Source organism: Meleagris gallopavo, chromosome 8, assembly GCF_000146605.3.
Source record: "Meleagris gallopavo isolate NT-WF06-2002-E0010 breed Aviagen turkey brand Nicholas breeding stock chromosome 8, Turkey_5.1, whole genome shotgun sequence".
Lineage (NCBI taxonomy): Eukaryota > Metazoa > Chordata > Aves > Galliformes > Phasianidae > Meleagris > Meleagris gallopavo.
The window spans coordinates 9807707-9833984 of record NC_015018.2 but is presented as its reverse complement, the minus strand read 5'-3'; the positions used below and the strand labels follow the sequence as shown (position 1 = coordinate 9833984).

Here is a 26278-nt window from a genome sequence, read left to right as displayed (position 1 = left end):
AATCATTAAAACAAGAGATAATTGTACCCGTATTCCATACCTTAGCAAAAGAAGGTAGAGTAACAGGAGTAGACTGCCCTCTTAAAACTCTTTCCCATGGCCTGGGAAAAGGAGGATATCAACTTTCTTTTTTTTGTGGTGAATTAAGAGTTAACTATAAGATTTCTCAATCTGGGAAAGGCTGCCTTGGACAGCAATGGTATCTGGTTTTCTCTGAGATGGAGAGAATATATGCAACAACCTGTCAGTTTCACAAACTACGGGAAAACAGTGATGAAAGTGAATTTATCTGGACTCAGCAGTAAGGCTTATTTTGAATGTATAGGGCTTACTTTAAATGAGGTAAAGCTTTTATAGGTTGTTATTTATATACTTATATATAATTTATAGATACAAATGTATGTATATTTATCTATTACATATAAAAATATATTTGTATATTATTTTTTCATATAAAATAATTGTAAAGCTTTGAGATAATTTCCTCACAGGTTAATGTGGAATGTGCGCAATTGCTAGAAGTACAGCTAAGTGGGAAAAAATCAATATTATGTGTATTATGTCAGTGAAGTGGTTTGGAAAGTATTTCAAGAAAATTAAGGTAGGATGTTAGTAGGTGTTTGCTTTCATATATTTGTTTATTGGGACTATGGCAATTCCTGCATGCTGTAGATAGAGTCTAGAACTCCATTGTTGTACACTGTCTTCAAACCAACAACAAAAAAAGAGCATTTATAAATTGTTCTCTTTTGGGTAGTTACACTGTTTTTGTTCTGCATCAACACACTGAAATGCATTGCTTCAGTGGAGAATGATATGGAAGTGACACTGAAATTTCTTTTTATGAGTGTTAATATTGGAGGGCAAATTGTACATCAGTAAAACGACCTTGGAAATTCTGTTTCTCTTGGCAGATTGTTTCTGGGTTGTACAGTAATGAAATAAGTATAAGGTAGAATGGTTTGCCTGATCAACAGTTTTTTGTATCTCAGGCGTACGCAGATTATCCTGATCCAAAGATATTAATTCTATAGCTCACTTTTGCTTTGGAGGCAGAAATGAGAATGTGCATGGAAAAAAGTATCCATCTTATCATCAAAATGTGCATCTTCAAAACTTAAAACAAGAGCAAAATTATTTGATATTTCCTGGATTGAGAAGGCCATAAACCTCTATAAAAAGGCATACTACACATTCCATTAGAATAAAATATTGTGCGAGCAACAACTTTTTTTCGTAAATGTTTGCTTTCAGTAATTTGAATTTCAGAGAATTTTTTGAATATTGATTTCAACCATTTCTCCTGTTGATTTAAAGTAGTACATTTATTGTAATTTAGTCTCTTAGAGTAGAAGTACGTTTTAAAATAAGAATTTTTTTTAACGAATTGCTTATGTCAGAATAGAAATTAAATTTTCTTCCTTAATTCATCCATATGAAAATAAAGATTTCATGAATGAATAATTTAGTGCTGTTTTGCTGTCCTGCACAATGGAAAATGATAATATTAATATTTTGAATGGCAAATATTGCTTGACTTTTATGGTTTCAGAGAGCCATTTTTCTCTTTCTCTTTCCTTTTCCTTTTCCTTTTCCTTTCTTTTCCTTTCTTTTCTTTTCTTTTCAATATAACAAACTGGCATTTGCAGTACTGGCCCTAAATCTGAGCCAAGCATGTAAAGTGAGAACAAGTAAAGGAAGTGCAGCAGGCCATTTCATAGAATCATAGAACTGTTAAAGTTGGAAGGGACCCTCAAAGTCCAACTCCCCTGCAATGAGAAGGGACACAGGTTGATTAGGTGCTCCTATCCCCATCTGGCCTGATTTTGAATGTCCCCAAAGTTGGGATATCTGCCACCTCTCTGGGCAGCACGTTCAGTACTTCACTGCCCTCATCTTAATGAAACTTTGGTTGTACCGTCTTCATGAATTAGCTAGATTCCCATGTAAGCTTTTGTCAAATAGCATAATTCATAAACTAAAGAAGCAGCGTATGCTGCCTCCCACACCTTTTTCTGTTTATGTGGGGATTGTATGGTTATTGTCAGGAATAAAACTTAGTACTCCGTATTTGTTTCCTCTGACATCGGCAGTTGTATGTAATGAAGTACTTTAAACATTTGTGATGTCATATTTTTGTTGTCCTATTCAGGTGACATGTCTTTAGTCTTTATGATCCATCGGGACATTCTCAGGCTTATCGAGTAAAAACGTATTCTGAAGCATATCTCCTAGAGAAAAAAAGATTTATAAAATCTTATAAAATCGAACTTCTAAATGATGTTGTTTCTCTTTGTTGTATTCTTCCCTATTCTTGCTACTATTTTGTGAGGTGAAGAAATCAAGTACAACATACCTCAGTAATTTCATATCAGTAGTATAGCAAACATTCATATCAGATCCTCAAGGAGAGGTAGATGATTTCATTAAAAATAAAAACAAGCAGCATGGTCACTCTTGCTGTGACCATCTCTGCTCACGGACACTAGACAGTGTGCTATGTCTGTAAAGTTCATCCAACAGTCAGGCCAGATATTAGGTTCAGGATCTCTTGTGATGATGAGGAGGTTGAGAGGCACCATCTGTCAGGTCCTTCACATGTCTCTATGCTATGACATCTCCCATTCCCCTTTCTAAAGGAAATTGTTAATACTACAAATATTAGCCTTTGTGTTGCAGTTTCCTACAGCTGAATTAGCATTGTTCATCTATTTGAAAAATACCAGTACCACTTTAAATAATATGTAGGTGAAAGAAGTATTATATTTAAAAGTGAGATTTGAAAACAAAGTATAACTAATCTTGTGACAGGTTTCCTACAGCATCTGAGCACTTTGCCCAAGGTCAGACTTCAGCCTAGCAGATTATGACAAATAAATTAAATTGATGAAGACTACCCTACTGATATGCTTGTTAGAATAATGATTTCACTACCTGTATGAAGTTGCATGTGCTTTTGTTAGTTGGAGAAGAAAAAGAAAGAAAGAAAACCATGTGAATACTATTAAGTACCATGACATAGGAAAATAATTAATCTTTAGAGATCAGGTCTGGTTTATCACTAATGTTTTATGTAAGCCTTGTCTATGAAATGAAACAGTGGATTTAGTTTATTTAAATTGGGTAATTTTGGTACTTTTTTTGAATTGTGGAATTGATTTCAAAATCGTAGGAATGTGTTCACATCTAGAATATGGTATACTTGAAGAAGATGCAGCTCTACATCATTAGTAGTTAGTAAACTAAAATGCTTATGCAGGAAACAGACAAAAGCAAAACCGCAAGTGGTGCGTGACGGTATTTCTTTCTTTACCATCACAGTTTCAAAGAACTTTTGAAACATTAAGAAATGTATCCAGTAGATCTGATCTACAAAATACCTACCAGAAGTTTCAAAAGGATCTGGAAAACCTAGATTATTTGGCATACAAACGTCAGCAGGTAAGCATGTGGAATCCAGGTGGTAAGATGTGGAACGCTGGGCATGTACATGGTAAGTGGGAAAAGAAGAACATCTGATAGAGTTATTGTTCTATTAATAGGGTTTTGTGCTTTATGTAATTTGATTGTGTGAATCAATAGGAATGGTGGCAATTCTGTATGATACATATGGTGTTGGAAGGCATGATACTTTATTTCTGAACAGATGTGTTTATCATACAGAAAGGTAAAGCAAGCACATAAGACTTAGAGACTATTAAGCACTGCATTAACGCACCAAACTTTTTAATTAAAGGGTATAAAGTACTGTTTTTACTTGAGAAATGAACAGAAATCCACAAAATTTAATGGAATCAAATACTTGCTGTGCATGCAAACCATCAATTTTTTTTTGCTCTTCAGTAATGAATTTACAAGGCTAGATTGTGTAGAAGTTTAAAGTGTATCACACTTGTGAGATTGAGGTTAAATTAAACTGTTAACATGTATTTGTGTACATGATGTATTTACATGATTAAATTCATTTTATCTTGGACAAGCTTTCTGTAAGTTGGATGTGACATCTGTGAAAACTGTCAAATCTCATGTTAGGTCTTCATGTTTGTGTTCTTGAGTGGAAAAAAAAACAACTTTGCCTATCTCAGTTCAGACTGATGAAGCACCCTATAATTTCTATGTAAGTTGTTTTATATTTTTCTGAATTCTGTCACTTGGTGTCAGTGTTGTCAAACACTTCACTTATTTGGCGACATCCCTTCTAGTCATTTATATTGAGTAATTTATTTGATAGAAAATGAGGAAAGGACTCAGAGACAGATGGTGGTTGAACACATGAATCTTAGGTTCTTGAATTGATGAGGTCAAGGAGCAATTTCTTAGGTGAGTTATTCTGTAGTAATATAGCGTATTTCTTTGTGCCCTTGGACATGGGGCTGCTGATAAACAAAAGACTGTTTCAACTAGCGAGTAATGCTAGTTTTATACTGTAATGTGGGTTTATGCTACTTGCTCTTGTAATTATGTCAAACATAGTAAATGTTACATCTGCAAGGGTTTGGAGAGTAGTTCTGAGCCAGGGAAGTATAAATTCTGTAATTGCTTCTAAGGATATCACTAATATTAGGGGTAGCTTTCTCTCTGAATTTTCATTCCCAACTTCACAAAATCCCTTGTTATTTCAAGAGACCTATATATGGTTATCTAGCAGACTCTAAACATGCTTCAATAGCATATTTCATTTCATCTTCAGAAGAGCATCTTTTCTCCTGTTTCCAGATCTTTACTACATTTTCTATCTTAATATTTTGCATTTGTGAGCCACCTTGAGAATTTCAACATCCTTTTTTAATATCAGGCATTCATATATCTCCTCACGCTATTTCTTCTGTCTTCCTGCTGTGTTTAAATGTGTTGACAGAAGGTTTTGCATTTGGAGGTACTAGAAATGTATTAGGCATAACATAATTTCCTGCTTTCAATCACAGGACAGAGGATAGGCTTTTTACTAGGACATGTCTCTTTACAAAATCTTTTACAATGCTACGAAGAAAACAAACTGGGCAAATATTGAAATTAGAAAGCAAGTGAGAAACTAGAGATGTTCTCTGTACCTCAGTTAATTTACATTGCATACCCATTCAGAAGTTTTATGATTTGTGGATTTTTTGGGGTAGTAACCTAGCTAATGATGATACTGAGATTTTCATCTCAATAGAACTTGCTGGAGGTCCTGCAGAAAAGGATTTGGAAAGCTGCTTATGTTAGCTGTGTAGGAGACTTTGAATTGACTCCTGCTTTGGAAATAAATTGATTTCTTTGTGAAAGGGGTAAGGTTTGGTTCAATTACTATGGAAAAAGCACAGATCTGAATTGGAACTGAAATTCTTCTGAGTTTATGACATTTAATACTGACTTTGCGGTGTTTGTACCTTTAAAGGATAACAACAAACATGCTCTTTTATTGGACTATGGATATATTTTCAGCCCAAAATGTCGAGTCACTGCCATATATTTGGAGATGAAAAACAACTGTATACAATATGAGCATGAATCCATTTGTGGTGAAATAAGCTTTATGTAGTTTGAGTAATGAATGTTATTATGTTGTACTTTATTTCTCTATCTAAAAAGAAGAACAGAAGCAGACAACTATATCATTCCAAAGTACTGTAATTTTTCAATATTGAAATTTTCCAGTTAGATGGAAAAATCAAGAATTTTTAAAAGGATATTTAAAATTACTCATCTTGAAACTAATCTCTGAATATGGACCAAACTTTTATTAGTGGTAACAGTATACAAGAAACAAGCATGGATCTAGGTGCTCTTGTTGAACTGTTGCTGTCTCTGATGAACTCCCACATATTCATGTCTGTTCTCTTCTGAATTGCTGCATTTCAGATCTTTCCTTCTTACTACTGGTTAGCAAAAGACACACCTCCAATTCTATAGGCTTGTCATACTTTTCCAAAAGAAATGCCTTATTAAAAAAGTTACATGGAAACATGCTCAACTCAGGCCAGATCAAAAGCAAATAAAACATTTCTGTTCAACAGTTGAACATAGGCAGACTCTTGCAAATGTTGTTAAGTGATGCAGGTGTGGAACTGCACCAAGCTACATGCTGGCTAATGCGCTCTGGCATTTGCATGACCCTGCATAATGATGCTTAAAGTGTGTTAAACTGACTGAAAATTATTTGCTCTTTCTCCCCCAACTCCATCCAGAAGGATATGCTTTTGTCCATCTAACCTCTTACAGAGTTTCCTTATAAGATGCTTATTAACAATTTAATATTTCTATGTATTTCAGGGGTTGGATTGCATCCACTAGAGATCTGTTTTGGTTGAGAATACAAATATACTGTCAGTCTTCCATTTCAAGAGCTCTCCCTCTAAGGAACATAGTTTTTTTTTCTCATCCAGAAGTCTGGCAATTCTTTTGGAGTAAAAAAATGCATTTTATGAAAACAAGCTTTCATTTTATTGATACTGTTATCTGAAATTTGACTGGGAAAAAAATTCTCTGTACCACAATGAATAGTAAAACTTTTCTCTTGCTCTGTGATTTAAGGAAATATTTCCAGTAAGAGTTAAGGGAGCTTTACATTGAACACTGTTTTATATCAACCCAAGCATTAACACATCTGTAATATGAATATTTACATGGAAAACGAAATTGGACAAAATGGGAAAGCATTCTGGGATAAGAGGGGACTTTGTGATTCATCCCAACATATTTTTGTTTTTCGTTAGGATTATAGTAGTAAATGGTGCACATTTATTTTTCTTATATGGGACCTTGCTGCTGTGAAAAGAAATTTATCAATGTATTGTTCAGCTAGAAGAGTATTGGTTTAAGCCTCTTCATTGAAATTATTTTACTGTAAAGTCACTTCCTTCACTTTCTGACTAATGGTATTTCCTCTGAAGAAGGATTACCTTTAGTAAATTTCTATATTTGGGAAACAATCAAGGACCATAAGTGATCCATCTTGGTGTACGTCTTTTTTATACTGTCCTGCTTGCTGTTCATTCATACTTTGTTTTGTCCCACAGGTAGTCTGTGTAGATTGTTTAGAGAATTACCATTTTTACTTATCTTCCTTACATTTTTAATTGACTTGAAAATTTAATTTCTACACTCTGAGCTGACTTTTTTTGTTAAACTGGATTACATCTGAAGCAGTTTCAGTAAGTTAATAATGTTATAAACTTGTACCAATAAAGCTATTCTAATTGTACAGGACCAATTTCAGGAAGTTAAATGTTTTAAAACTAAATTGCTTACCTCTTTTTTTAGGGACTAGCTTTATTTGTGACCAGCACAAAATTCATGTGAATTGTAGTCAGAATTAATATTATGAAGACACACACAATATTACTATTGCTGCCTAATTAACTTTGAGATAATGGAAAATCTGCTAAAAATGTCTTATTTTGATGTCATAGGCAGATGTGCACAGGTATTTTTCTATTCAGAGTGTACTGAGACAGTGTGTATGTTGTCTTTTCCAAAGCATCTGTAGTTGTAATAGTTTCATTTCTGACTAGCTTTTTGTTCAGGAAAGACACAAAAATTTCTACCTTTTAGAGAAGTCCAAAGAATAATACAATTGAGGGGGCTCTGTAACAAATCCAAATGTTTTAACATTCCCAGCTAAAAGAAAAATTCTTTGAAGTGGTACACCACCTTTGGGAGAAGAGTAATAAGGAAACATCAGACAATCTTGTTTTTCTTGTTTGTTTATTTAGTATCCCTTTTTTCAGAAATGAAGTACTTTGCTTTGTTGTGGACTGCTTAAGGACACTGGGAATGGAATAGATCATCATTTAATCTGAGAGATGCGTAGAGAAAGTAAACAGTTGAGAGGATGGAAAATACTGCCTCAAAAACTTGATCATGATTCTCATTCATGACAACTTTTCCTACTAATTTTCCTGGCAAAGGAATGCGATCAGATCTTTAACAGGATCAGAAAATTCCTTTTTTACTGTTTGTGTGAAAATTAATGGGATTACTTCTTTGGAGATGTTTGAATACCTGTTATTCCCTATTTTGTTAGGATAGGGCATATTAGAGAGGGAAAGAAGCAGTGGTAATATGGGAATGAAGTTGAATGAGAGAGAAAGAGGAGGAAAGGATTTTCTTTCTTTCATTTGTGTGTTCTTTTGAGGCATCTTAGTGTGCTTGTGGGTATGTGTGCATTTTCTTTGGTTGTCAATAAGAGTTATTTCTGTGTGCATTCGGAAAGTCTAAAGATAACTGTAAATGCCAGCAGAGAAGCACTAACCTTAAAATCTGGTGATCAGTGAGGGACACCCAGGCAATTTTAATCCTTATGTTAAGAAAGGTTGTGCTTGATGCCTTTGTGCCCCAAAACCATGGAAGGCCAGTAGTTGTGGTCTTAAGACTCACTTCTGCTGTGCATAGACCGGCTGGGAATATTTTCTTTATTCTTTATCTCCACTTGTATAAATCAATAGATTTATACAGTGTTGAGTATCCCCATTTTGTTAAAACTTTGCATTCTACCTAAGCAGTAAAATACATTCTGTTGAGTGAAAAATAGACCTTCTAGTTGTGAGTTAAATACTGTGTAACTTGTTTCAGCATCAGCTAAGGAAGGTCTAACATACTTACGTTCAAATGTCATCAGTCAATTGAATTAAGTAAGTTTCCTGTGGTTGCAACACATCTCGAGAACCTCTAATATATCTTAAAGTGGAGAGAGGTTATAGAGAAATATTTTAAAGAATGTATTTTGGGGATTGTGTTTATCTTTTATAGCTCTATTATGCTTTTTCCTGATAAGTATAGTTTATATATGAAAATTTTACATTATGTAGTTGTTATATTTAGTGTTATAGCTATTTGTAAAATCTCCATCGACAAAATATGTATGTTACTTATTGTCTATATTAAAAAACAAACAAACAAACAAAAAAACCCCTATATATAATGTGTAGGTTGCTCTGAAATTAATGCCTCCTATTTATTTCCATGGAAACTACAACAGATACAAAGAGCATATACAATAACGCTATTTGATGGAACAATTTCTCAGCTACAAAATTATATTTTTTTCAACAAAGTCACCACTATTAGCTTTGCATTTTTACTAGTAATGATAAAGAATTTGTGTGCCATGTTTGCAATAATCTGCACCAGCTGAGGCTACTGTCACTGTCACCACTGGTGAAATGCACCATCCACTGCGTCACTGTACTCACATCTACTCTTTGGTATCCATAAACATTCAGCAAACATTAATTAATGTCAGTGTGTGCCATTTTTTCTGCATGAAGGAATTCAGTTCCATACCTTTTCTTCATATTCACTTCCATGTCAGATGCCATTTTGTCAAACTACCCCACTGCTGCCATCTGTTTCTTCGCAACAAAATGTAGCAGAATATTGGTGGGAAGGTTCAATCTCTACTGCCATACCACTGACAACTGTCTCTGATATCATGGGACAATATAATAAAATTGGAGGCATTCTTTTGGAGTAGCCCTTGTATGTGTATGTACATATACATATATACAAATGTACAAACTATATATATATATATGCACATATATACATCCATATGTCTATGTATGTGTGTGTTTATATATGTATATACTGAAATGCAGCTTGCTTTTTTTACAGTTAGCATATTTTGGAAGGAGTGTTTTATTGTTCATATTAGGATAGAGCTAACCTATCCTTGAGCAATCTTAAAATTTAAGGTAATTAATAAGGTCAGTTATTTGAAAATGGAATTTCTCTAGCTATTGCCATCTGTTCTGTATATGAACAACACCTATTCTTTCTATTTCTGTTAAATCTTTATTAGGAAAAAGAAAGGATAAGAGAAAGTGCTTATAACAAGAGAAGAAATTTCAAAAAGCATTAAATGCAGTTGAAATAAATGAGACTAATTCAACAGAGCAACCACACACAAAACTCTTCTACAAGAAAGATGAACATGTTTTGACACACATATTATGTTTGTTGCAATAACTTTTTCTATCACTGAAATATTTTTTTCTGTTTATACTTGCCTTCTCCATTGTTCCTACTGTTCTGGTTTTCATAAAACAATGGTGTTTGATGCATTAATGATTCTGGTCTCCTTTCCTGCCTCCCCCCTTTTCTCTCAAGTAGATGTGCTATAGTATTTTTTCAGGCTAAATGTTGGAAATGTATCACGAACTCATCAGGAATTACTGCCAGCAAATAAAAGTGGTCAGCTCTACTCCATAGACCTAGTCTTACTGTATTTATGCCAGACAATTTTGAACCTGGAGTTCTGCCAGTAGATAAGATCCCTGCAGTCAGGAGCTTTCTGCCTTTGAGAACAATATCCTCTTTAACCATATGTTTATATAGGATCTTTAGGGCAAAAATTCTGACATATTGCATGCCAAGAGCATCCATTACTTTAGATAATCTGACTTCAAAAATGTCGCCATAATGCTTTGGACTGTGAATGTCAACAGGCTGCAGGCCTGCAACTTGTCTGGGTTTTCCTAGATTTGCCTGGGATTTTAATTTTTTTCTTTTTCATGCAGAGCTCTTTTGTTTTTTCTTCTTCTTATAGAGCAATAGAATCATAGAATCATTAAGTTTGGAAAAGACTTCTAGGATCACCAAGTCCAACCCCAACCCATTCTTGCCATGCTCACTGCCCATGTCCGTCAGTGCCTTATCTACCTTTCTAGCAATTAATTTACTTATATTTCACCTTTTCAAACAGTCTTGACATCTTCTTCTGCTGCTTTTTAAGGGAAAATAAACTGTATTTAATCATTAAAAAGCAGACTTTTCTTGACGCATACTGCTCTACCCCCTCCCTAAAATTTCCTTTTAAATTTTCGTTACATCTCAACTTTCTTAAGTGTTTGGTGTATAAAGAAATTAAGAAGGAGGATAGTATAACAAAATTGGTGCAAAGAATTAATTTAACTAGGCCACTACATTGGGAGAACTCTGGTAACAATTTTAAATTTAGTTGCAGAATTCAGAGACAGGTATGAAGAACAGGATGACTTTCGTATATGGCTTGCTCAGGGATAACATGTGCTGACCATAACCAACACACCCATACCTTACCATGTTTATCTGTACTGCTAAGAGACAGGACTAATGATTTTTCACCTGAATTGAGACTTTAGGTTTGTTTGTATGACATTCTAGAGACAGAGATGTAGATGTCTGTTGGCAATAAAAAACAAAGTGTTGATCTTATGGTTTAAGATATCTGTTAGATAATTTTATGTTTGAATTTGTTAGTTGTCTCAAATAAACCCTTGCCCTATAGTGTTTTGAGCTTTGAAACATTTTTCTTTTTCCTGTCTCTTACTCTGTGGGAATTGTACAGTGGTGGGAATAGATCTAATTTCTTGACTCTCAACAGCTAACAGAGCTGAAGATAAATACTCTAGCAAACTTAATTGAAACCTGCCAGGGAGCAGGAGATCAACAGCAAGAAAGTGCTGAAGCAATGAACTAAATTTGTTATAAAAGACAACTTTAAAATCTTTAAAATCTCGCAGAACAATTCACAGCTTTAATGTGATCTCCTGTTACTGGCATACGCTGCATATATGTGGGTTCCTCTGAAAGTAGTGCATCATATTTATTTCCATGGAAGCTACAACAAAGAATACAATAATACTATTTGATAGAGCAAATTCTCAGCTACAAAACTGTATTTTTTGACAGTGTCGCTACCATTAGTTATACATTTTTGACAGCAAGGAACATGAGCCTGCATGCTGTGCTCATAATGATCTACACCAGTTGAGGTCGCCTACTGTCACTGTTGCCACCCACTGCCTCACTGAGTTCACTTCCACTATCAGATCTCCAGAAACATTCAGCAAGTGTTGATGAATGTCAGTGTGTGCTATTTTTCCTCATGGAGGTATTCAGTGAGATACCTTTGCTTCATACACACTTCTGCATCAGACGCCATTTTGCCAGGTTGCCCCTCTGCTACCATCTTTACATGGCAACAAAATGTAGCAGGATACTGGTGGGAAGGATCAACCTGTGCTGCCATACCACCAACATCTATCTCTGATGTCATGGGCTAGCACAATAAAATAGGAGGCATTGCTTTTGGAACATCCCTCATACATTGTGCATCTGACTGCTTCTGCCACATATAGTGCCTTGTACTCACCCTTATGAATGCAGAGCATCACACTTACTGTTCCTGTGATGTCAAATCCTTCAGTGCACTAAAGTCCCTTATCCTTGTTTTCTAATGTCTTGTGCAAAGTAGATATTCACAACAGACCTTTGCAGAAAATCATTTAATAGATATTTCCACAGCAGCAGTGAATCGCTGGTAACTGCTTTTAAGAAATCTTCATCTAGTTTTTTTCCTAGCTATGAGAAAGTTACATGAGTGTCAAAAATCTAGCCATACAAGAGCTGCTCAAAAAATAATTCTGTACATACCAAGAACTGAGGAAGAAGGAAATAAGATGAACTTGGTAAGCTGTTTTCTGGGCAAACTATGTTCTCTAGGCTATTACTCACTCATGTCTTTATTTCTAGATAATTAAATAGAGAACTGCATTATCTGTTTTTTTAACTAAAAATAACTGATTGGTCTAAATCCTTGCTTTCTCTATTTGAAAAAAGACTAGTCAAATTTGTTCACTTTGCATTCTCATAGAGATCTTTGTGCTCTCTCACAAGGAAACACTGGTAACTGGGAGCATTGACAGCTTTGTCATCAATCATTCAGTATTGTAGGATGAAATTCATTCAGCTCAACTGAATGTAACAAAACCTGCTTACTGGAACATGTTGATCTTTATTTTACAGGTTTTTACTCTGTTTTTCCAAGAGTAATAAGTGCCAAGATCATGCTAAAATGGCTTTCAGAACTTTCAGTTTCCCCACACTGGTTGAAACAAAATCTAAGAGTTTTCTTCTCACCACTTCTGTATCACTACACTAAAGCATTTCAAGAACTTGTTGAGCATTTTCTGCACTGCTGTATTCCCTTTTCCATTGGGTAGTTCAAAGTGTATATTATAAGTCCTGTACTTTGAACGCTTCTACCAGCTGCATGCAGAAAAATTTCCCACATGTTCTTGATAAGATGTCCTATTGAGATATTCCTCTCCTAACCAGTCCCTTCCTGCAGAACTCTTGGATGCAGCAGCTTGTTTGCAGTGTCACCGGAACATGGGATGGCTGGATTTTAATATTCTCATTCACGCTCCTGTCCTGATTTTTGTATTACATAAGCCTTATGCAATAGTATGTTTTGTAAAGTATTACACTCTAAAAAATGTTGATAATTTAAAAAAAAAAATTATAGAGCAACACTTTATTGCTTTACTTACACAGTTATCATTGGTTTTTGGACTAGGTCTAAGTGCTGACATATATCTTTACAGTAACTGTTGAGTCAGGGCTTGAACCACTGACTGAGCACCTGTCAAAAGGACCCAGTCAGCCCTGGGAGCACAGGTGAAGGCAATTCAAGTGTGCAACCGGAAAGGGTGGAGCCTGGCTGCACCTTTCTCAGACCTCATTTAAGGACTGACTGCCACTCTGGCAGGATCTCTTTCTGGATATTCCTCCTTTGTGGAGTTTTTCTCTGTGAGCCTAGATCTTCAGAGATGTGTGAGCAGTCCATTTTCCTTCTCTTATAACACATTTCCATTGTGTTAGTCCCTCTATCGTTATACCTCTTGTATCACCTTTCCATTGCATTGATCTTTCTGATTGTTACAGTATCTCTGAAAATAATAAAAATTTGGCTTGGGGGATGTTATTTCCAAAGTATGTGCTGAGTTCTTTGCCTCTGTCTTACAGATCTACAACTCAGTATGTTTTTATTAGTTGAAATCATAACCTAGTGCATCACTTCACTATTATTATCTATCTGAAAAAGAAAATAGATGTCTTAAATTTCTGGGAAGTAGTATTTCTGAATATTCTACAGAAGAAGTTGGACTCTGTAATGGAAATGTTAAGTCAAGGCTTAAAAAAGTGGTTGAGTACCTGGTGGGAAGGCAGGACCAGCCCAGGGAAGCTCAGGTCCATACAATGTACCTGATTGACTGGAGGGGGTAGAGCCAGCATCTACGCAATCCCAGACTCCAATCCCTCATTTAAGGGTTGGTAGTGAAAGCAAGGGTATCTTGCTGGAGGTTCCTGTGTGCCTGAGGCCTTCTGAACGTAATCAGCTTTTTTCTTTTATTTCTGTGCCCATTGCTGTTGCATTTGAGCAAATTCTTACTTGCTGTAGCCTGGGATCTTGCTACTCTGCTATCTCTGTTGTGCTTTCCATTGTGTTACAGACTCTGTGATCCTTATGGTTCCCTTCTTGCTTGAGATATTTTATCATTCTATGATTACAGGGAGTATGCCATTTGTTGACTGTGATATATTTAATATATAGGGAAGGATTAATGCGTCCTATTCATGGATTTTCTGGCCCTTGACTTTCAAGTGCTCATTCACCCTTGGGCTTCTAGCTTGTGGAAAATATTACTAAGATGTGGCAGAACTGTGCAGGGCAGAATCAAAACCCTAAGAATGGAAATCAAGGATTTTGCATACAGATGACTTTGTAGCCTTGTCTAGAATTCAGGATAGTGTTCTGACTCAGTGGTTTGTGAAATAATAAGATTGGGCCTTTAGTGCTTAATTTTTTTTTATATTGTCATCTCCCCAGTACACATATGCCCCCCTTTGCAGCCCCCTTTCTTCAGCAAATGTTCTACATAAGATTGTATTCTGTCCTTTGCATTTACATAATGATACTCATGTTCATTTTTCCTTTAAAACTTACCCTAACCATTCAGCAGTTATATTTCCTAGGCAGCCACCACACAAATTTAAGTCAATGTCGCCTTCGTCCTGCAAGGCCTTCTGTCATCCACGCCTCATTTCTGTTTGTTCATTCTGAAGTTATTTACTCATTCATTTTGCTCACAGAAAGATATTTATTGCATTAGATTTAAACAAAAAAGCATTTTCACTTATACGCACACTGTTTTGCTATATTTTTTCCTTTCTGTCTTACACAGAAGATACAGTACTGCTGGATATGCATGTTTTATATAGGGCCTTAAGTATTGTACTTATGAGTTGAGTGTGTATGGAATGAAAATTACAGTGGTTTGGGGCATGAAGAAAGAGGGCAAAACATGCGTTATTCACTGCCCCAACCTAATCTTGATGTTCCTACCCTGAATTCATCATTCCCATTTCTGCTCCAGATCCTTATTCTAGCTTAGCCAAGATGTCTGATTGTCTGTGATACATAGACCTGTTCTTACTGATTCTTTGTCTTCATCCCAAAGACTTAGGAGAAAGTAATTAGGCCTTCTTCTCACTTGATGGGACCCATGAGACTCTAATATTTTCCTTTCTTTGTCACCTATCTTTAATCTTTTGTTAAAATGTAAATATGGAATATAAAATCTTCATGGTTTGGGAGGGCCAAAGTTGATTCCTTATCAGCGTAGATGTTATTGCTTATTGGTCTACTCTGAAGTCTGCCTTCATGACATATTGGGAAACTGTGGGTTTATAGATGGTCATTGTGGATTAAAGCTTTCTTTGTAGGTAAAATTTACATTGTCAAGTTACAGTTGAAAATTTTCATGTCTTTTATTTATCAAATCAGAAGACAGAAAATGCCTAATTTTCCATCAATAGAATGGTAAACAGGATGTCTTCGTTGAAAAACAGACTAACTGCTCTTCTTTGGCTGAGGAAAGCTGATGATGAGTTTTCTTTCTACTGTTGTTTTAATAAAAATACCTTAGAGGCTAACCAGCATGTTATTCAGGTTGACATGTTGCCTTCACAGCAAGAACTCTGATATTCCCAGCACTTCTTAATGTGTCCAGGACTTCTTATTGATGAGCAACTTGTCAAAGAATGATTTCAGAAGATATTGTGACAGATCTTGAGCTCATAACAGTGCCTTTATAACTAAAGAAAATAAATTATTCTGTGACTGTTTTTCTGTCTTTAGGAATTCAGTTTTGTTTCCTTGATAAAGGAGTTTTAATTTAAAGATCCACCTGGCCTTAATGTTTAAGAACAAAAGATAATATGGGTTAATCTAATTGTTACTTCAGTCATGCTTTCCATATACATCCACAATGGGATTAACTTTTAGCTGTAATTGGGTAGGTTATTAATGGAAAAAGGACGAGTGTTCTGTTTGGTTTGTAAGAGGGAAATACTATGGGAGACTTTTTTAATGTCTTTTTTTTTTTTAGCTAGCCCATAAATGCAAAGCATTACATTTTCTAAGTTTAGTAAATTACATTGTCTGCAGCCAAGTAATTCAGCACTGGATTAACTAAAGTATAGAAGAATTAAAAAACATGGTCATAGTGTGCTGTTAAATCCCTTCCAAAAAAAAAAAGGAGAACTGGAGGCTGAGAAATCATAGTGATGATTCTCCTTTTCATTTTTGGGACCCAAGGTCTCTGAGCAGTTCCTGCAAATGGTATTTCTAAAGTGTGGAGTTAGTGTACCAAAGAGATCTATTTAATTTGCACTTGGAGTATGGCCCAGAAGAGAAGAAGGGACATAGAAGAATTGCTGTTATGGATTCAAAAGGTCTGATTAGCATGCTGCTGATGGCCTGCCTGATCTTGAGATGATCTAGGAATGTGCAGTGAGCTTAGAATATATAAAATGTTGCAATTCACAGATATTGCCAGGAAAGTACTTCAGATCAATACTATATACAATCAATACTAAATCTAGCTTGGAAAAGTCCAATTCAAGAACTGTCAAGTCAGAAAAGGTTTCAAAATAAAGCAGCTACTGCAAATGCTGGTTGAATTGAAGCTAAAAGCATGGAGAAATCAGATATGAGGTATATTCATGGTCCGGTCTTAGTGTATGTTCCCTAGTCAAAGCCTGAAAACCTTTAAAAAGCTAGAAGACACAGACTTATCACTATCTTCCAGATCTCTCTGTATACTGAACAATTCTATTTACGCATTAGGCATTCCACTGTCAAACTCAATCTTCAGTATATCCTCTCTACATTGATTTTAGTAATACAACAGCTGTATGGAATGACTTAAATGAACTTCAACAGTCATTATAGCTATAAATACTTCTCACAGCTGTGGTGACAGCTATCACTCGTATTTCTCAGTCTTTTCTGTAAGTGAGTGAGTCTATTAGTGAATTTCTTGTATGGGGAAACCTAATTGCACTCCAGACTGGTGCCTATTCATACTTGGAAATATTAAGTTCTTTGAATTGTTCATATATTGAAAAACCCCAGCGACCATTGCAGAAAGGTGTAAAGACAAAGGGAAAGTATGAGACATAAGTCATTGGAGCTGATTATGTTAAATAACTTCAATATGCATACTGATTAAAAGCTCATTGTTTTGGTCACTTATTATCTTTACTCATAGGTGCAGGTGTTGCACTGTGCTTCTAATAGAGACAGACACTGTCAGAAATATTACATTTCTTCATATATTCAGATGAGTAAGCTAATGTTCAGTTTGTTTTTGCATGAGCATTTTTAGGAATCCTGCAGTATTTCATCTGCAGAACCTTGTAAACTATTGCTTCAAGTTCTGAATAGAATATGCAGCATTCCTTTTAACTTCTTTACTGATCATCAGTTTGTAGATAAATAACAGATGTGCCAGAAATGAGCTGCTCACAATGTGTGTTTGGGTAGTATTTCTGGAGAAATTTACGTTCTCACTAATACTAATGCCAGCGTCCTTATAGCAATACTTTCTATATCCAGGATCTGACCTAAATGAAGGTGATAAAATCCATGGAACTAAAATTTGATTGCAGATCAGAATTTTGGAACTGCTGATTATATTTTATTGCTAAACTAGTAGATTAGAGAGGCAAATATAGGTACAGAGGTGATATGAGCTGCAGTATTTTCTTTTCCCCTCCACTTTTCAGATAAGCTGCAGTTTTTAAGTACAAGTAAAATGGTAGAAAAGTGTCCTGATGTGCTTGAGCCTATCTCCTCTAAACTCAAGGTTCTGCAAGATTCTATTAGAGGAGTGTTCTGCATTTCATTGTGGAGAGTTTCATTACTATGGTATATATAGAATCAAACCTGGGAGGTCAGGGAAAAGGAGTTATCAGGAAAGATAGTTGAAAGCATAGTGAAGAATTCTTGATCTTGGCCTTAGCTTATTGGGAATTAATTGTGAAGGTTTTTATGTTGCCTGGAAGATAATTCATTAGAATTGCAGAGAGCAAGCTGAGAAGCTCTTAAGAATCTTGAAAAGGTTAAAACAAATGAAGATTAATTTAAAGAAGTGTATCTCTGCCTTCACACTTGCATGAATCCTTGTCTAATCTTTTACCACCATTACTGTGAGCAATGATAGTCTACAAAGTACTCCCTTTCAAGTGTCTGTAGTAGTTTAGAAGAGAAATGACAGATGCTTCTGAGATAGTTGCAAAACTGAAGCAGTTGGCAGGAGAGGGAGGAAAGAAGCCTATTTCAAAAATGAAATGATTATGAAAAGAAACAATGTAAAAACTTATGACTGCTGTTGGAGCTGTCAAAACAAATATTTTAAGAAAATTCAAAATTATTTCAACACATTCTCTATCTTTTTTTTTCTCCTCTGCTTTTAGTAGGTCCTTTTATCTCTGCTTTTGGTAGTCTCGCTAAGACATCTCTTAAAATATTTCTTTACTAAATGGAAGTGGAGATAAGTCTTAACTCATCTTAGCAAGCCTCACAAAGAATGCTATTAGAAATGAGATTTTCAGAAGTGTTATTTAAGATAAGTTTAAGAGCAGTTGCTATGAGTCCACTGAGTTCTGGTACTCCTCCCTGTAGAAATCAATAACTGTGGAGAGGTGAGGATACCAACTGCCCACAAATCTTAGCAGTGGATTGGTGGTAAGCAAGTCTGCAATGGGTACAGCTAAACCTTCTTTATTTATCTTAATTAGGCCTGGTTTAAGTTTTTGCTTTCTCAGGTCTGTTTCAAGTTTCTTCAGTTCCATCAGCAAGGCTGGTAAAACTCAGTGCTGGGCTATTTTGCCTGTGGGTTGCTAGAGAGAATCTGAACATGACACTTATTTCTTACTAGACCTGAGAAATGTCTGAACACAAATTAAGCACAATCACATTGCTGTTAAGTGCTTTGTAATATGTCACTGATTAACAGATGCTTCAAAACTTTATTTTTAGAGGTGTTTTTTTTTCCAAAAAATTATTTACTAAGACTATGAGAGATTTGCTTCATGGCTCTGTACAATTATATATCTTTAGCATGATACTATGGGAACTGGTTTTTAGTTATGTGGTGGGAGCATGTGTACACATGTAGAGCCTTTTGGGGTGTCCTGCAGTCTTATGGGAGAGAGAAGAATCCTAATCTGATCTACTCCTGTCCATTCTTCTGAAGTGGTACTTTGAGGAAAGTGATTTCTGAATTGTGGCTTGTTTGGACAAGAACTGATAATTCCTGTGGTTGGAGAAAGCTACATGTATACAGCATGGACAGTGTGTGATTGACACCTCAGAACTAAAGAACCATAAGCATTTTTGTTGGTGTAGGTGTACCCTTTATACTACTTTATTTTGTCCTTAGTCACTGTGTGTATTTTTAAATAGAAATATTGCTTGGAAAGAGTAATGCAGCCCAAGCTTTGGAAATGTTTAATGGTTCTGGAACTACCCATGAAAATAATGTCATTTGCCTTCATCTAAAAATTCTTCGTGAAGGTCATCTAATTAAGTTCTGATAGTATCCCACATGGAAAATGGAAAATCTGAAAATATCTGTGCTGTTACTAGAAGATGAGCTGATAAACAGAGTGATTACATAATGATATTTTATCTCAAATATGGCAACCATATGTGTGGTTTTATGAACAACTTAGTTACTTGCCATTTCTAAAGTACAGTAAATACATTAACTTTGCATTGCTTTTCTGCTAAATTTAATAATCGCTATCAGTCATTGATACAAACCTCTCAATTGCACTGACAGAGAAACATAGATAACCGCAAACAAAGTTCAGGAGTGATGATCAGGTTTAGCAAGATAGCCTTCTTTAGTAGTCTCTCTGATTTCGTACTCTTGCTAATCGTGAGAAATATATACTTTTTTATATATATATATGCAATAAATGCTGTCTTTGCAGTGGATTCTGTTTTCCTAGTATGCACATGTCTTACTTGATTTTCTTGGATGTTTCTCCATGGAAGTGCATTTATGGGACACCCACGCCTTAGAGGTAATGTCAATTTTATTGGATGTACTCTTGTGAGCAAGACAATTGCCAAATGAAGTGATTAAGGAATGAGAAGAATGAGGACCACTCCTCAGGAAAAAAAGTAGTCATAAAAAATGGCAGCTTAAAATAAAAAAAAAAAACCTCGTATATTAGCTTTCATCTGTAAAGGATTATTGCCAGTGTCTGTTATTAAAATAGCATATTTCCTACACATGCAATAAGCCTGCACTGGTTTCTCTAGTACAGTGTTGTAGTGATTCCTTGTCAAGATTTTGAAGGGTTTGTTGCTTTTCCTACATTTGCCTTTTATGACTTTTTAGTAAGGGCTAACTACACAGAGTTTGCAAGCTGGTAGATGCAATGCCCATAAAAGGAACTTGGTTGTAGCATCAAGTTTTCTTTCTGAGAGAGATTTTATAATCACTCTTAGATCATCGTTATTACAACTAGGTTGTCTGGCATCTGAGAGAATTGTTACGCTTACCTGTACTAATTATTATGCTGTACCACTACTGCTATGCGTGCATGTCCAAATGCAGGCTAGTAAGATGGGGTTATGGATGGTCAGGCTGTGTGCCTTATGCCTGAAATATTCTGATATTCTGTGGGGTTGTTGATCTTGAAAAGATCAATTTTGATTCTGCAGCAACAAAAGCTATCATCTCTGGAGAGATGATTTCATGAATGGTTTACTATATGAAGGGAAACATTCTTCAGCTTTCTGTGCCAAGCTAGTTATTGCATTACAGTAGTAATGAATCTCAAAGACACAGCTGAGGAGTGTGCAGGACATCTGAGTGTTGGGGGAACTAGACAAGAATGAAGAAAGAATGTTTGTTTAGTTTCTAACTACACAACTTGCTACTACAGAGATCAGCCTATTTATTAAAAAATATACAGCTTTCTAACTGTATATTTAGTTGAGCAACAATGTCCCTGGCAGCCAGATAAAGAAAAATGTGTTTATAATTGTGTTAAGTGCTTATTCTTTTCTACTCATGGTTTGCAACTACCACTGTTCATTGGGCTTGAGACAAAGAGCTCTCTGTGCTTGTTGCCAAACCAAATCTTGTATTGTTTGTAAGAATCTGTATATTCTTTCTGAAGCAGCTGCATTTGGCCTATTCAGGGTCAATTAAGATGAGACATCTTACCTAGATATCAGAGAAGGGTACTAGCCTAAATATTTAGTGTAAACAGTATAGGTTACTCAGATTCTTCTTCTTTTAAAAAACAATAACAAACAACAAATTTGTTGATGCCTTGTGCGTACATGTGAAATGTTCTGCCATGAATTTTCTTCTTGCCTCCTCTGATACAAGCAGAGTTAGACAGTTTTAGCATGTGCATGTACAAACATAACGGTATGCTCTGGAAAAGCAGCTTTGTGGATTGAACTGATCTATGTTATATTTAGTCAGGTAAAGACTGTGAACTACCTGTTTAAAACAACTCCCCTCTCTTACCCCCTCCTCTCAAAAAAGGAGAAAATCCAAACCATACTTTGTTGCTTCAGTTGACACGTTGATAATATAAACAAGGTTCCAGATGTTTGCAGTGCATTTGCTCTTCCTGTAATTAAGTTGGAGGGATTTGTCCTTACAGAACAAAATGAGAAGAGTGGCCTGTGTCAAGGAATCTTGTTTGAATTAGAGCTTCTTTTGGTATTGTTAATGTGAGTGCAGCAGTCAGTACTAGCACTGGTGAGAATTGTTCTGTAAAGTCTTCTGGTACAAACAAGATTTATTGACATAGATAAGGGAATCTGAATTAGAATCTGAAGTATGTTTGCTACTTAAATAATAAAACCCATACTTGCCTTTTAGCAAATGTGCTTTATTGTAATACTTAATCCTTTTAAAAATATGAAATGAATTAATTGTAATGAAATGTAACCTGTTTAATTTTATAAAATTTTAATTTATACATCTTATCATGCAGATAAATTTTATGTTCATACCTATGCTAAGAATAGTTCGTGAGTTGCAGTTTTGCAGGATTTTAAAAACTTAAATACTTTATATGCCTGTATGAAGACTGTGGCAATCAATTTGGTGCAATATTATTTTATATGTCACAAAAATGTCACAATGAATTATTTATGAGTACTGCCTCCTGGTCTTCTAGCTTCTCCTTAGAATTATTCAGACTGGGAAGGACTTCATCAGAGTCCTAGTCAAGCTTCTGCTCCTAGCAGGGTCAGCTGTGGGGTTGGATCAGGTTGTTCAAGGCTTTATCCAGTCATGTCTTCAAAATCTCTCAGAATGAAAACTGCACAACCTCTTTGAGCAACCCAATCCATTGCCAGCATACCTTCTGGAGAAAAAGATTTTGCTTACAACCAGTTTAAATGTCTTCTGATTTATGCCTGGCGTCTCACAAGTTACTTCCATGTATTACTGTTCATTCTCAAGTGCTGTCTTTTTGATGACTTTATTGGAAGTATTGGAGTGGCTGCTATTATGTGCATGCAAAGCCATACCTCCCCCAAGACTGAGCAAGCCCCATTGCATCAGCCCCTCATAACAGGAAGGCACTTAAGCCTCTTGTTAATACAGCTCAGGATATTTTTGGTCCCTGAATTCCCAAAAATTTTCCCCAGTCACTTCAGCACTATAAGTGAAAATTCATATCTTTATAAGATGACTAGCATCAGTGAAGTATGATTTTGAAGGATTCTGATCTTAGAATTATATATTTTTGTGTATAAATTATACAGCAAAGCCCTTTTGTGGAAATTGCATTTAAATCGAATATATTACATATAGATTATAAATTCTGTTCTATAAACAGAATGGTGTTCTTTATGGCTTGGATGTTGCTACAGACAATATTGTAAAATATTGTCCAGGTTTCAGCTGGATAGTTTTACTTTCTTTGTAATGTCTAGTATGATGCTTACTTTAGGAGAAAAAACAACGTTAATAACACACCCATGTTTTAGTTGTTGCTGAGTAGTGCTGTACAGAGACAAGTATGCTTTTGTTTTTCAGCTTCTCATACTGTCCTGCCAGTAAGGAGTCTGGTGGGGTACAAGATGCAGGGAGAGGACAGAACCAGGACAGCTGATCTAAGCTGGCCAAAGTGATATTTGATACCATATGACATTATGTGGAGATGATAAAATGGAGGGAGTTGAGGGGTGGGGGGGTATCTGTCCGCTGCTTGAGGACTGTCTGGACATTGGTAGAGGAGTAGTGAGCAGCTGCTTTGTACATTGCTTGTATTGTAAACTTATATAACATTACTATTATTTCTCTCCTCTTCTGTTTTAGTGAATAGTTTTCTCAACCCATAGTTTTAATTTTATTTTCTAATTCTCTCCCACATCCCATTGGGAAGAGAGGCTATGTGGCGCTTAGCTGCCTGCAGTTTTTCATGTTTCTATAAGATGAAGAAACTTTTGCCTACCATTTTGTACATATTGTTCTGCAATATGCAGCAGTGGCAGACTAAATGAGTTAAATTCAGTGGGTTGGTAGAATCGGTGGTTAATCTAACATATTAGCTTTTGAGCGGAATAAGCTTAATCTTTCTTCAATGATTGCTTTGCAGTTGTCTTAGAAGATGGATTCTTTTCCAGTATGCCTAATTCATAGTTTTTCTGAGCACAGGAGAGTTGTCTCAAAATGAAAGCAAGCAAATACTTGCTGGTCTGGAAAGAAGATCCGTTTCCTAGTTTATCTTTTGTAACTCCTAAGAATTAAAAGTAACAGTGTAAGTAATGAGTGCTCTTCCTTACTGTGGTACCGGCAACTGCTACATAGGAAAACACTGTTTTATTTCACAGTAAGTCCTCTGTATTTGTTATTTCACCATGCATTATGATACTATAATTGGTAGTTCTTTTAATCGGGTTGGCATGAGAAAGAAAAGCAGTTTGCTTGTCTGTGACTTCCTTCTACTTGTTGATTTCATCTGAATTTCTTTCTGAAACTTTAGTTTTAATCCTTCTCAATTCTGTCCTTATTTCCATGTTGACTCTTCGGAAGTGCTATGCCAGCATCTCAATTAAGGTTGCCCTTTCTGTGGGTCGTGATAAGTATTTAAACATTGTGTCAGTCCTTCTCTGCAGAATCATAATTTCTTGTACAATTTTTAGTAGGTATTACAGTCTGATACCTGTATTCCTTTGCTGTGAAAGTTACATGCGTTAATATTTGTTTGTAGAACTTGCAGTTGCAGCTGTAAACTTAATCACAATGTACTAGTAAGTATCATTAAAACCATTAAAACTTTCCATAGATAGAAAGAGAGGCATGGAGAAATTTGTGAACACTTTAACTATACATTGTAACTGATTATGACATAAATAAGAACTCCTGGGTGGCACAGAAGAAAATTTATTTTCATAATATAAAACAAATTTGTATTTTTGTCATGCCCGTTATGTGCAATCCTGTCATAAAAGGAGGACAGGTAGCTGCTACTTCAATAGGAATAGAAGAAATGGTAATATCCTTGGTACAGAGAATCATTTGCTGTTATTTTTAAAATTAATTTTAAAAAATGAAACAAATCAGACTGGCTGGACAGTGGCTTATTAAAATGATACACCTTTCCATCTTTCTGTGAATATGTATAACAGATATGTATGAGTACATAATATCAGTTCTAAATTGAAACAGAAAGGCAATGCAAAGACATTTTCTGATTTTTCTTCTTCTTCTTCTTCTTCTTTTTTTTTTTTCTTAATTGGAATTTTTCTCTTCATCTTCCTGGTTTTCCAGTTAAATCAGCCTTTCCTGAACAGCGTGATCATTATCTGTAATATGTAGAACAGTGTATTAAGTTCCATTTGTTGTTTTCTAATCTTAACATTTTAACAGAGGAATGCAAGGTGTATTTCTTAATCTTCTAACATGTAAATCAGAATGACATTATTTGACGTATGTACTTTCTTACATTACCACCTGAAACATGTCAGTTCATTCTGCTTATTTCTCTTTTATGAAGGACTCTTCCAAGCTACTCATTCTGTGTGCCCAGAAGACCTTTTCTGTGTAGACTGTTGTTCTTTGGGTGAGTTAAACCTAGATGAAGTGCGAAGCTTTGCAGCATGAAGTTGTGTCCCTACTATGAAGTCTTAAAGTTAGTTATTGTTTTGTACGTGATCAGTTGTAATGGTTTGAAGATTTTTGGAGTTGTAGGAGAGCTAATGATTTTTGTTAGGCCAGTAGGCAATGCTTTTGACCAAAGGCATGTCAGCCTTTTTTTCTCTAGCTCCATGAGTTCCTCTAGTCAAGAACATAATTGGCCTGTCAAGAATCCTGTTGTATATATGAATGCCTTTTTTCTTTTATTTTTGCCTTCTGAAAAAAGAGATTCTCTAGTTCAAAAATGCTATTTCTTCAAGTAGCAAAAATCTCTTTGAGAGAGTTGAGAGGGAAGGTGTATCTCCCTACTTTGTCTTTATTTGAAACTGGGACTCGCACAAGCGTTAGTCAGAGTGGATCTGAGATCTAAGGATTCCAACCTAGCATTGGCTTGCCTCTGTAAGACATAAAAACACCCCAAACGTATGAAGCTTGACTCTTTCAGTTAGATAGCTTATGGAATCAATTGCTTATGTTTGGCAGTCCTCATAGTTATGAAACTGCCAGTTTTACATTTGCTTCTCACATCATTAAGTGAAAGACTTAATGATCAGGTGGGTGCTATATATATGGATGAAGCACTATGGTTTGATTTGATTTGAATGTTAGCTTGTACATACATACATCCTTCATACCAGGATCTGTAGGCTATGTTTTCAGAATGATGTAAGGAATCCTGCTAGACAAAGCTAGGAGCATTTTGTCACCATACATTTTGCTTTAGAAAATTTCCTTGCTATGAACTTCTAATAGCCCCAGTCTGTCATTCAAAGTGTTACTGTCATGTAGGTGTTTCAATATGCATTAAGGAACAGTAAACTGTATTAAATTTTCTGGAGAGACCGACCCTATGAAAGCGTGTATGATTTATATTATATATAGAAATAATTTGTATTCATATTTTAGTGACTTGTGTGTTTTTGAGAATAGTTAACAAAAAAAAACTCTCAAGGTGTTGAAGTGGAGCAGTTCTTGAGGTAATATGAAATTTGCCACTG

At 35.5% G+C, this 26278-nt stretch overlaps 1 protein-coding gene across 3 annotated transcripts in view; it reads left to right on the top strand.

Moving 5' to 3' along the window:
• Positions 1-26278, top strand: part of CTNNA3 (catenin alpha 3) — a 289557-nt gene that overhangs the window by 55201 nt on the left and 208078 nt on the right. For all 3 annotated transcript variants that reach the window (XM_031554365.1, XM_019617498.1, XM_019617503.2), the window contains one exon: positions 3322-3441. In XM_031554365.1, the coding sequence (XP_031410225.1) occupies positions 3322-3441 (120 nt within the window). The remainder of the gene's footprint in view (positions 1-3321; positions 3442-26278) is intronic.